Below are 12,315 nucleotides of genomic sequence, written 5' to 3' on the forward strand. Positions count from 1 at the left end.
AAACAGATTATCCACCTTTCCAAAAGGCAACTGCAGCAGGAGGAAGCCTCCTTGGCACCTTTTGCTGCTGGGATTACTGCCTGTGACAGCAGAACATGGCACTGGGAGCGTGGGGAGACAGCCTCAGGCAGGCGGCCACTGCTGGTTCCACTGTGGCTCCTGCTCTTGTGCTCTACAGCACATGTGCAAGGGGAGAAATTTTAATGACAAAGATGTCAATGAAGTTTTACAGGGAGATTTCATAGGGCAAAGCATCTTCTGGGTCTTCATATTCACAAGCCTAAAACCAACCAATTCCATTCCAAAGTGCAAGGGTTACGGAAAACACAAGCAAGCAAAATAAACCTGGAAGCACCGAAACCACTGAAGCTCCCTTTTCCTTGGCCTTCCATTTGGCAGCTGAAGGTGCACTGGGGAGCAGGGCTAATAAGATGTGAAAAAGATCCAGATGAAATTTTTCCCAGGATGGGGACACTTTATAACTCTCTCATTTATCTCATAAGGCTTCTGAGATGTCTCAGCTCTCCCCTCAGCTGCAGCGCTCTCCTCCACCCAGCATCTTGTCTTCACAACCTTGTAACAACAATTCATTATCTCTGAACTATCTATCCTGAAATCAGCCAGCAAGGTCACAAGGTCCCAGGGAGGGACAAAGACACCCAGAGGCAGGCACCCAGACACACACAGTCTGCATGATCCTGTCAGCCTTAGAAATCCAGGCTAGAAAACCCCACCCTGCAAAGGCACAACTGTGACCACCACTGACCTCGTGGTCAATGTGGAGTTTATGGTCCTTCCAAGCTTGCAGTGACCTGTACAGATCTGTGTCGCACTGGACGGTATCATTCTCCAGGATATAGCACCTTGGCAGGGAAAAGCAAACAATGATCATTATAGTGGCTACACACAGACATCATGAACAGCTGGTTTAATAACACAGCTCCAGGAGAGATGAGAAGCCAGATTGGAAATGACATGCAGAATTCAAAACAGCAATGTTCATTCAGGAGAAGCAGGGTGTGCTGTGAGTCAGGGAAGGGGTTTGGGGTTGAGTTGCCATGGAAATTTGTCAGAAGTAGAAAAATTCAAGGAGAATATTCCTATCCAGCAGGACCTGTTGGCTGCTTCATTCCTGTATGGAAATCGTGCTGCGCAGAGATCTTGCTTATTCATTAGGCTGCTACATAAACAATCTCTAGTAAGTAGCAAGCACTGAAAGCATTATTCCAAAGCAATTTCCCGGGGCATGATTAAGTGATGAGGGGATGAGAGGTAGGGCAAGGATGAAGTACTTCTTCAGAAGAGGTATTACTGCACCAGAAAGGGGGGGAGGGGGGAATAGAAATTTTGCTGTTTCCTATAAAAAGGATAATTTTTTTCAGAGATATTTCCTGACTTCAAAGGCAGGAAATCCTCTGACAATTCCTTATTTTTAACCAGCTTCCATCGTAATCCAGGATTTACACTTTTTTCAAAACCAAACACTGATAAACCCAAGAAACAACCACCCCCCCGAAGGCCCCCAAACCAACCCAAAACCAAGCACTTGACAGATTTACCCGACAAGTTAACAAATACCATGTGCTCATTTTGAATGCTTGTTTCAATTAAAGCTGAGCACTTTCAATACTCCTTTATGTTCTTTACACGACCTCAACCCATGTTGTCCCACTGCCACCCTTCCTTCAGGTGTTCTGGGGAGTTCTCATGTATTATGCACAATGTTCCTGACAGCTCCTTCTATGGGTTTGGGATTCACCCACTAAAGCAGCAGAAAGTCAATTTAACTTCTTCCAGAGGAAAAGCACAACTATTGCTTTATGAGTGCTGAACACTCCTGAGAGCTGGGGTAAGAGGCCCAGTTCCCTGGTGAGAATCTCCCCAGTGCACTTCCTCATATTAGGGAGTCTCTAACCCTGTCAACCCTTTGACGAAGTCAAATGGAACCCACCCATTTCCACAGAGCTAACTGGCTCCAGCACGTTTCCATGAGCAAGTCATTAAACAATTTAATGCATTTAACAATAACTGGTGGGTATCCTGATAAATGACAAGCAGAAACGGTGCCTAAACCAATAAAGCACAGCTGAAGACACATCAGCCCCTAGACTTGCACACTGAGCAAAAGGTTTTTAACTATTAGTGTCCAGACATTTCCCCCACCTTTCTCAATCCGTTTCATTTCCCCGTGCTCCCGGTCTCCCCAGCTTCATTCATAATACCCATTTTCCTTTCCTAGCACTGCCCTGCAGGAAGCTGCAAGAGGCTATTTCCTCCCTGAGGATCAGTTTGGTGTTTGAAATACAAACCAGTGTATGAAATACAAAGAATCTCACGTCTCAGCGACATGAGCCTTTGCTCCTCAGGCAGGCCAGGGGACCCACTGCACACTGGGTCCATGGATAGAGCCTTTCCTGGTTTCACACCAGGGTACACACAACTGCTGCCACCTTTTGCTTGTCCTCACTGGAAGCATGCATTGCTCAGCCACTGTGCACTCCAAAGTGCAGGAGACACAAAAGCACTGCTCTAGCTCTTCAGAAGCTTCCTGCTCCTTTGTACGTGACAAAGTTAAACCACAACCGAAAGCTGATGTACAGATGAGAATAAGAATTTTACAGAAGCTGGACCGGGTATCCAAAAGGGACACAAGATGCTGATCACAAGCTCACACACCCGTTTCTGCAAAGCAGCCACTAAGGCAGCAAAAGCTTTTAGAAACACACCACGTGCACTCACCTGTGGGTCACTTTTATCAGGTTAGGGGCTGCATACTCTGCAATGCCACCGGTGCCGCTGTACTCCCCCATGTCTTTATCTTCCTCCTCACGAAGAGCAGCCCTCTGCATCCTGTGCCTCTTGGAGATGTTTCTTGGTATGACAGGTTGGTAGCCATCCTCCAAACCCACATTATAAACAGCTCCATCCAGCTCAACAGCTACAGAACGAATAGAGCGATTCCGGACATAGCCTGGTTTGTATTCTGCATGGAAAAGCAAGTGAAGGGATTAAGAGGAGGAGAAACATCATGTTACAATTTGGTCCTCTTTGTTGGTCTGGGGAAGAAAAAACAGCCCATACTGTTACATTCACAATTAACTGGATGACAAATGGTGCTTCTTGCAGCTGCCCTCTGAGCCTGCTGCCCCATTACCTTTTGTAGGGTTAGACACATACCCTGGGGCACGAGGAGAGGGCAGATATAACGCAAACGCACAAGGATGGCTGAGGGGAAAGAAAACGTCCTTGCCTCGTACCACTTCGAGAGCAACCCACAGAGGCTCTGCTCTTCCCCGCACAGTCACTAGATGGCAGTCACGCCTTAGCAAGTAACCGCGACAGTCACGACTGCAAGGCCTGAGGTCACCCCTTCAGAGCAGCTCTCTTCTGTTTTCTGCTCTTCACCGCACAAAGCTCCACACAAGGATTCCTGCAGCACTTTCCTGAGGTTGTCCCAAGCACTCCCAGTGTTCAGCCTGAGCCCAATTCTGTGCTCATTTTTCGAAGTAAGACGCTTGACTGTCCGAGGAGGGATTAATATCCGAACCTTTCCTTCTAGCCACATCCAATTCTTTTCTTTCCAAGTGTGTTCCCAATGCGCAAACCAGTCAGTCTCTACACAACACACCACCATCCAGTGCTGTGCACTCCTGCCAACTTTGCCTCTGCACTTGCAGCCCGAAGGCAGAAGGCAACATTTGCTATGAATTGTCACTACACAGCAGGAGATTCTCACTCATCTTTCCCCCATCATTGCTTTCCAAAGTTCTCTGACCCAGCCCAAATCCCCAGAGCTCCTCTTCTGTTTGGTCTGGAGTAATGCAAATGTATATGGTTATGGAGTCTAAACCCATACCTAAACTTCCCTGCTGTATGACAGGGTCCATCTCTGACCTTATTTCCTGCTCACTGCCCATGACTGCTGAGTCACTCATTGCAGTAAGCATAATCACCTCCTTGCTTGACAAAGAGGTATAGATTAAATACCATCACCTCACTTTTCCCTGCCCAGTGCCTGGGTCTTTGCTCTGTACATGAGGCTTGGAGCCATCTAAGGCACTGCTGGAAACAATGGAGTCCCGTGGCGCTTCCAGTCACCTCTCCTTTACACAGAGCTGAAACCCATCACACATCCCACCAGACAGGACCTCCTTATCCAAGCTGTAAGGGGAAAATTCTACCAATGTGCCAACTGCAAAAAGCAAACTTTCTTGCAATCCCGAACTCCACAGAAAAGCCAGCTTTCTCTCTGAGATGATCTCCCCAGCAAAACAAGCAGAGAAAAAAGAATGGGAGACAGAACAACCTACACTGACAAAAGACATATTCATGTCAACTGGAATGCTTTGGCATTAATGCAGAGTGACTTTGTTCAAGAAGCCCCCATTAATTCCAAATAGAGCACAAGGTCTCAAGAGCCATTTTGCAGACTGTGGGAAGAGAAATAAACATCTCCTCCCACCTGAATTTGGTCCAAACACTATATTCTTGTCAGCGCCACACACAGAAAGTGGAACACCAGCTGGATTGTCTGGCTTTGCACATTTTCCACCTGTGGTTCAGAGTTTATTGCTGATATTAAGCCAGGTGAGTCACTGCTGAAGGGAAAAAAAAACCCAAAAGACCAACCCTATTTCAGGCACCCATTCAGGAAACATTTGACTAAATGAGAAGGAAACTCCCATCTTTTCAGAAGTAGGAGGAAGTTCCAAAAAGCTACACCCTAACAATTATATTCGATGTATAAACTCCCACTTCTTTAATTGTTCCCTCATTTCATCTTGTTAAGCTCAGCCAACTCACAATTTACCTTCCCTCCAAGTCTAATAGACCAATCCAGCATGCTGGACCTCAGCAGATACCTGCAGGGAACTGCCGTCTGCACACGTCCCTGCAGAACCGAAGCCAGGAGTTCCTCCTCCCCTGCAGCCAAACCAACCCAGCCTCCCAACCAACCGATTGCTCTGCAGTGGGGCAGCTCCAGTGGGTCAGGAAGGACTTGGTGGATCGCCGCCTCCAACGTGCTCCCCCCAGTGCTGACTCAGAGCTGCCCCTAGAACCAAACTCCATCGTTTTCACAGGAAGTGGTTAGAATACTTAATAAAATCAATACTCATCTGTGCTGGGCTCTCCCACCTGCAAAGTGCACTGCAGGCATAAATACCAGCCTCTAATGACTTATTAGTCAATCCTCCCCCAGGTTTAAGTTTTCCTCTCCAATTCATTACCTGGGTACACAGGCCACAAATAAAGCAGATCTGGGGCTCTTAAATATTTGGCCCAAAGCACCTCTACTCCCTTTTTCAACTTGTTAAAGCTTGGCTCTGGTAAACTGTGAGTCCTGATGCCTCTTCCTCTGCTCTTACAGGAGCCAGTTGTCTTAGAGATGGCACTGCTAAGGAGCTGCATCCACAGAAATGAGTCAGGAGAAATTTACACCTGAGCAAGCCATGTTTCAGTGCCCCACGCAGCCAGTCGTGCCTTCTTGAGCCACCTGAAACTCACACCGGTCTTTGCTAGAGCCTCAAAGGAAGCATTCTGCTCTGGGCCAGATTATACCATGGTCTAGAGAGAAAAACACATTATTTTTCACCCCTATTTTTTGGTTTCAACACTGTCTAGAGAAAGCACAAACTGCAGTATCCAAAATTATTATCCAACTGAATAAAGCAACATCAATTTCAAACCTGACATAAATATGCCCGGCCTTTGAGTTTATATTTAAGTCACTCAAGCCTTATCACTTATTTTGCAGCCACCAAATCAATCACGTAAGGCTGAGATCACTTGGAAATGATAATTCTCTCAGGGATAACTGGGAAGCACTCTATGGCATTTTCCCCAAAGCAGGAGCACTGTGGAAGGCAGCTCGTGCTCTTCCCTGTTGACATTTACTCTATGCACGTATTTTGGACCTGATGTATTTTCCAGCATCACAATGATGACAGAATAAGCCAGTATGCAAGGATGCAGCTTCTACATGTGCCATGAGGAAAATGCCCACCACCAGCCTCATGAATTCCTGCTTGATGTCTATGTGTTTTCCAGAATTATGTAGCAAGCAGCATTTTCTGATATAGCACCAAAGTAAAATCGGACACTTTGGAGTCAAAGTTTTGGAAATATCTCTGGATCTAGGAAGACTGATGAAGGCTCAGAGGTGTTTTCTTGGCCATTATGTACCTCGGGAGCTCTACAAATCTTACTCTGAAGCTGTGTCTTTAGAAATTTCAAAGAGGAAAAAAAAAACCCCAAACCACCTTCTTACATCCAATTTCTCACAAGTGCCATTAAAAATTACACTTCAAATGCACTATCTTTAAAGTAAGTGATGTTCTTTTCTTTTTATTGACAAAGAAGTTCATTTTGCTCCAGCATTGAGACCACCTCAAAAGAAAAAGGAATGACATGAAAATTGGAATGAAGATGCACTAGCCCCTTTGTACACACTTCTGTTTGTTGTTTACAAATCTGTGTGGCCTATCAACATTTCTTTACATGCATCTTAATAACTCCTTTAATCACATGCACTTGTTCATCACAGGATAAGGAGATTAAATCCGTAGCAAGAAAAACATAACAGACCATAACACAGCCAAAGACTTTAAGAGCTATTACTTTAACCTTTCTTCCTACTGCAAAGCTTTGTTTCATCTTTCTTATAAAAATAAAAACATAGTCAAAAAACAGAGGATACAGAGATGCAAACATTCCTGACACCTACATCCAGATACACCAAACACTAATGGCTTATGTGCTTCTAGCATGTTAAAGCTTTGCAGGTGAGTTGTGTATCTGTATATGGCCCAAATGGCAGGCCCTGACCCGGTGCTGCAACTGGCTTTACTCAATTTAGAAAACACCGTTGCCTGCTAAATGCACCCGAGCACCTGACAATGGGTCTGCACCATCCTTGCATTAGAAAGTAATTATTTTATCCAAACATTTGGTGTTCCAGCCCCTCTATCAGCAATTCAGCCTGGTCTTAAGACCACGCGTTCTCACTACATACGGCTGGTTTTAATCTTTCTGAAAGACCAACCCTCATACCCCCATTAGGGTTTGTAACACGCTGGATGCACCCTAGAAGCAGGGCATCCAATTTAGCTTTCTGCAAATGACTGTAGATTAGAATCCATCAAAATTGCTCTCTGCCAATCCATCTCTATTGTGCATGATAGAAGGGAGCGATCAGGGTGTTTCCTATTGCTGTGAGCTAAAGCATTAATGTGGATGTGACCCTAACCCAGTTTGAAACTTTGGCTTTCTGTTTAGCTATTGTTCAGCCTGATGAACAGCATTTACCAGCACTCAAATATGTCTGCAGTCTGATCCCATGCACCCACCAAATTCTGAGTAGCTGACTCCAAAGATGCCCTCAGAACAATGCAACCCAGCACAGCTGCACTTCATCACAAATCTCATGGAATGGGTCATAAAAATCCAAATATACATTATGAGTAACCAAGTCCCCCTCTTGCCATTCACAAACCAGCGAGCCACTGTTCTCGGTAAGCTGTACAGAGAAGCCTTGGTGTGGTACCTTGACTTCTATTGCTTTGTGCTCATTTCCATTCAGCATGTCATTTATTAAGTGGAAGAACAGCCAACACCAAATCAAAGAGTCTTTGTCAACAGGTCCAAGCCAACTCCTTCCACTGCATGGCACACACTGGATGGGGGAAAAACCAAAGCACCTGTGGAGTCTATTATTTTACTCAAGACACAAGCCACGGGAACATGATTGACAGGACCCTCTCTTATGCTGCTTAAGTTTATGCCTTACAGTTCAATGAGCTGAAGGTGTAGTACAAACTCTGCCTCTTCTGAGCAAAATACGGGGAAATAAACACCACTGATTCCTCTGCTAGAGGCAGCAACCTTCACTTTTTTATCTCAACCTCCTTCATACATAAACTAAATGTAATTATACACTTAACCACCTCCCCTGGATGCTGTGAAAATTAGTTAATGTTTAGGAAGCACTGATGAAACATACTTAAGTGTTAAGTATTATCAGATAGCATTATGTTACCCTCACTTAAATTGTTTTCCTCTTCTCATTTAAGTGCCTTCGATCTACTTATGTTATTTGACTCCCCATGACCCAACTTTCTTCTCTGTGACTTAAAAATAAAAAGAGTTAATTCAACTGCGAGTTCTAGTGTTATTTAAAGATCATCTGTTGGGCCACGCAGTTAAACCCCAAGTACAGTTGAGTAATTTCATCCTGGAACCAATAATTTTTTTTCAACTAAAAATTAGATTAGTAGGTACTAATCAGCTTGCAAGGCAAATATAATGGGAGAAAATCAATTTAAACTCTCTGTTTGAAGCTTGTGCCAGGTCATTATACAGAAAGACTAATCTGCTAAATAATTAAGGCTCTGTATTTGTGGAGTGAGACGAAAGAAGTATTACAAGTGAATAATAATTCTGTGCTGCCGTTTGCCTCTTTAGTCTATAATTAGACTACGTACTTCAAATATAGATGTTAGCCTGACTAAGGTTTAACCCAGAGCCAGTGAAATAGGCTTTCTGAAAAAGCACCTGATCTGTGCCAAGGAAACTAGAAACAGTCATCCCCTTTGGACGTGATCGCTGGTTAAAAGTCAGCCTTGTCTCTGCTGACTGAGCACAAGGAAAGGATTTTAGGAGTGAGCAGCTTCTGTGACAAAGCACACGCATCCTTATTAAAAAGAAATTACTGCAGTAACAGCTCCAAGCCTTGCAGTAGCTACTGAAAACTGGGCTATCTGCTGTAAAACACTGTTCATGTTTCATACCCTATATAACAATGGGCTACTTGCTGCTTCAGTGTGTGTACTCCGTTCCCCAGCTTCAAAAGACATAAATACAGAACCCTATTTTGGATCAAAACACTCCTCCTCCCTACAGACAGGGATATTTTCAAATCTAATTGTCCAATATGAGACACACTCTTTCAAACTTACACAGTACATACGCTGATAGAATTCAGTGCCTTTGAAAACCAGGACAATTACATGTTCTAGTGAACACACTCCTAAGTTTTCCAAGGCAGAGACAGAAGATACAGTGGGTCACTTACTTTTCTTGGAGAAGAGTTTCTTTCTCCGTCCAATGTGGCTCAGCTTGTATTCATTCTCTTCGCAGTTGCAGTCCTCACTATTCCTGCTGTAATACTTGGGCAAAATATTGGAGGTGCCTTTGCTGTTGCTGGCAGCTGCCAAGTTCGCCATTCCCTTGCACTTGTGTAGCTTGAGCTTTCCACTGGCATCTTCCACACACTGCCATTTCTGGAAGAAAAATCTGGTCATTAAAACTGTCCCAACTGTGTTTTGTCTAATGGCCAGCTCCAGCAATCTATCAGAGACTCCTCCTTGTAGTAAGCTGGGGCTCATCTATCACCTACTACCAAAACACATTTTTTGTAATCTTCCATTTTCAGGCAAAACAGGAACTCTTTGCAACACTTCCACTTGTTTCTGATTGTTTCCTGGAGGCAGAACAATGGGAATTTCTTAACAGAATCAGTACTACAGGTAGAAATATGGAGATCACAAGTGACAATTTTCAGAAGAATAACTGTGGCATGAATCTAGGAGGTTCAAGCCTTACCCACAGGTTTGAAAAGAATCCTTGCCTACCAGCAAGTGTGTTTGTCAGGCTGGCAGGCATCTATGTCACTATTATGCCATTAAACCAAGCCTGTGGCCTGCACCCCATCTCAGCCCCATCCCATGCTCTACAAGAAGGGAAAATCTTTTTGGAGGAGTCTCCTCTTCCCTAGTTCAAATGCCTGGTGATGGGATGATTTTATCCAAGTTGTGGATTCCTTTACTGTAAAGGATCTGATCTGAGTTGGGTATTTAGACTTACTCTACAATCAAAGAGAAGGAATAGTTACTTCCAGGTTATAATTCCCTTCAACCTAAGGCAGCCATATAAAAGAGGTAAGAAACAGGACTGCCCTGCAGAAGTGCTTGTTTCTCATCACTGACCTTTAGAAGGGTTGGTATGGCTGGATCAGCTATAGAAGTTTGTAATTAGAGGGGTTTAGCTCCATATTGAGTCTCCATATTTATCTCCATATTGCTCTTAGCAGCTTTTCCCATCCAACACCCTTGGGCTGACTAGCACTGGTGAGCTGTGCTGGCTGCCTATGAAGTGAGAACCCCCTCCCTCTTCCACTCAAGACTACAGAGAACCTCCTCTCTAATCTCCAACTCCTTCTGTTACTCAAAACCTGAAGTAACTTGCTTATAGCTCCTGTGTGCTGCTCTCAGAGCTGTGCCAAGGGCAAGGGAGTTATAGCCACCTTCAATCTGGCACAGAAGTTCCACCCACTTCCCAGATACATCACTAAATAATTTCACCTAGTCCTTTATTTACCAACATGCTGCTAGCTACAGAGCTAGGCTTTGAGATGAGCAATCCCCCCCTCACAGAATCAGTTGCTACTGCTTTAAACAGAGTGCCTCAGAAACACTTGAGCTTTTTGCTGAGTCTTGAGAGGCGTTCCTCTTTTTCCTATTGCAACACCCTAAGTCTGTGCCTCCAGGACTCACTGGAATACTGAAAATTTTCCAAATAAAAGAAAAGAAGGAAAACCAGCAACAGCTCCCAGGTGAGATGGCATTTTTCTGCAGCCTGCAGCTCTACACAGCAGATTCAGTCACTTCAGTTCCCATAGAGGTGTACCCAGGCTGAGACAGCAAAGCCCACATTCTCCATTGAAGTTCACTCCATTGCTTGCATGACAACAAAGCAAGAAAATAGTATCATTGTGCTTTTATACTACAGAATTTAACAGGAGTCAGAAGTGTACTGGCCAGTTACAGTGGATTTCTCTATGTCCACAGGAGAGCATCTCATTTAAAACGAACAGTTTTATGGTGTGCCCACTTATTTCCTCAGACCATTGGATATCAAGTCTCCAGGGGTGTAATTGCTTCTTAGGTGCAGATACTGTTTTCAGCCTCCTGGATCACCCAAACTTTGCACTGATGCAGATAAACCTGGCTTAACTTTCAGCATAAGGAAATCAATAAGAGATACTGACAAAGACACCTGAATCAGACATCTTTGCACGACTGTCCTCATCAGGAAAGCAGGACACATTTACCTAGAGGGAGTGTAGAATAAAAACAGTCTTTGAAGAATAAATTGCTGAGCCTTAACTTATTATTTTTTAGAAATGCCTAACACTGACCGACACACAGTGAGGCTTGCAGGAAAAGTTACTTACTAGAATAAGCAATGGTTTCTTTCACAATGAAAAAAAGATGTAAAAATGTTTGTTGCTGTTTCCCATTTCAATTCACCTGAATCTTATTTTTAAAAGCATATGAACAAACTGCATTTTCTGCTCAGCAGAGCTCTATGCTGTAGGTGTCTGATACATGAAAAATGAAGACTCAACAGAGGGCAAGTTAAATGCCATGAGGAGAACTACTGTAAATAAGTGCTCTGATGTGTGGCCCAACAATATTTTTTCTCTATTTCTTTCATCTCCTGTCAAGAAAAGTGATGCTCATTTTTCCCCTCCAGGTGAACTGGAAAAAATCCTTTAATTTTTGGTGCAGTTTAAATCTTTCCAAGGCAGCTGTATGCTACAGTGAAAACACCTTAAAGGCTTTGCTGGAAGGGCACACTGTATGCATTAACTGGCCCACTGCCGAACAACCACAGTGCAGAACTACATAAATGACTCCAGAAGCAAACACTGAACACATGGGGGGTGGGAAAGGGCAAAGGAAAGTCTCAAGCTTTTACTTTTTCCCCAGAATAGTGTGAATGTATCTGGGATTCAACAACCCCCCCTTGGTTTGCTTGTAGGTACAAATGCAAATTGTCTATATTAATTTCAGTCATTTCCACAGGATGCTTTCAAGCTTAGGAAAAAGGACAGCAATTGCAAGGGAACTGTGGAAATCTCAGCTTGACAGTCAAGAAGCTTTAAGCATTGTGAATTTTGGCATTTGAAATCCATTTCTACTGCACAGCATACCATCATGCAGAAACCTGTGTCAAAGCCTAGAAGCGACTAAGTTATTTTGTAAGAGGTAATCACATAAATAATTAAATCGCTGTATGAAGAACTCTGGAGTGCCCCAGAGATACTTTGGCTCACAGGTATGAATGATAACCATCCAGCAGCAAAACTTAATTACATACATGGATTAACTCAGCCAGTCAGGAAAACAAAGTGCCCTTAGTTCACCACCTGCCCCTAACTTTTCAGGTCTTTTCCTCATTAGGCCAAAAGATGTGCTCCTAATTCAAGTCCTATAGCTCATAACATCTCGCAAGAGCTAAGTCTGGAAAAGGAGA

General features: G+C 43.9%; 1 protein-coding gene across 8 annotated transcripts in view; it reads right to left on the minus strand.

Annotated features, from left to right (window-relative positions):
* SULF2 (sulfatase 2) overlaps window positions 1-12,315 on the minus strand; it is a 147,899-nt gene that overhangs the window by 6,962 nt on the left and 128,622 nt on the right. For all 8 annotated transcript variants that reach the window (XM_061441564.1, XM_061441561.1, XM_061441565.1 and 5 more), the window contains 3 exons: window positions 9,071-9,278; window positions 2,740-2,983; window positions 767-863 (listed from right to left, as the gene is read on the minus strand). In XM_061441564.1, the coding sequence (XP_061297548.1) occupies window positions 767-863; window positions 2,740-2,983; window positions 9,071-9,278 (549 nt within the window). The remainder of the gene's footprint in view (window positions 1-766; window positions 864-2,739; window positions 2,984-9,070; window positions 9,279-12,315) is intronic.

This window comes from Pezoporus flaviventris, unplaced genomic scaffold (assembly GCF_033815535.1).
Source record: "Pezoporus flaviventris isolate CSIRO_AGI_PZ_B2104156 unplaced genomic scaffold, CSIRO_AGI_Pfla_v1 ptg000213l, whole genome shotgun sequence".
In the NCBI taxonomy this organism is placed as follows: domain Eukaryota; kingdom Metazoa; phylum Chordata; class Aves; order Psittaciformes; family Psittacidae; genus Pezoporus; species Pezoporus flaviventris.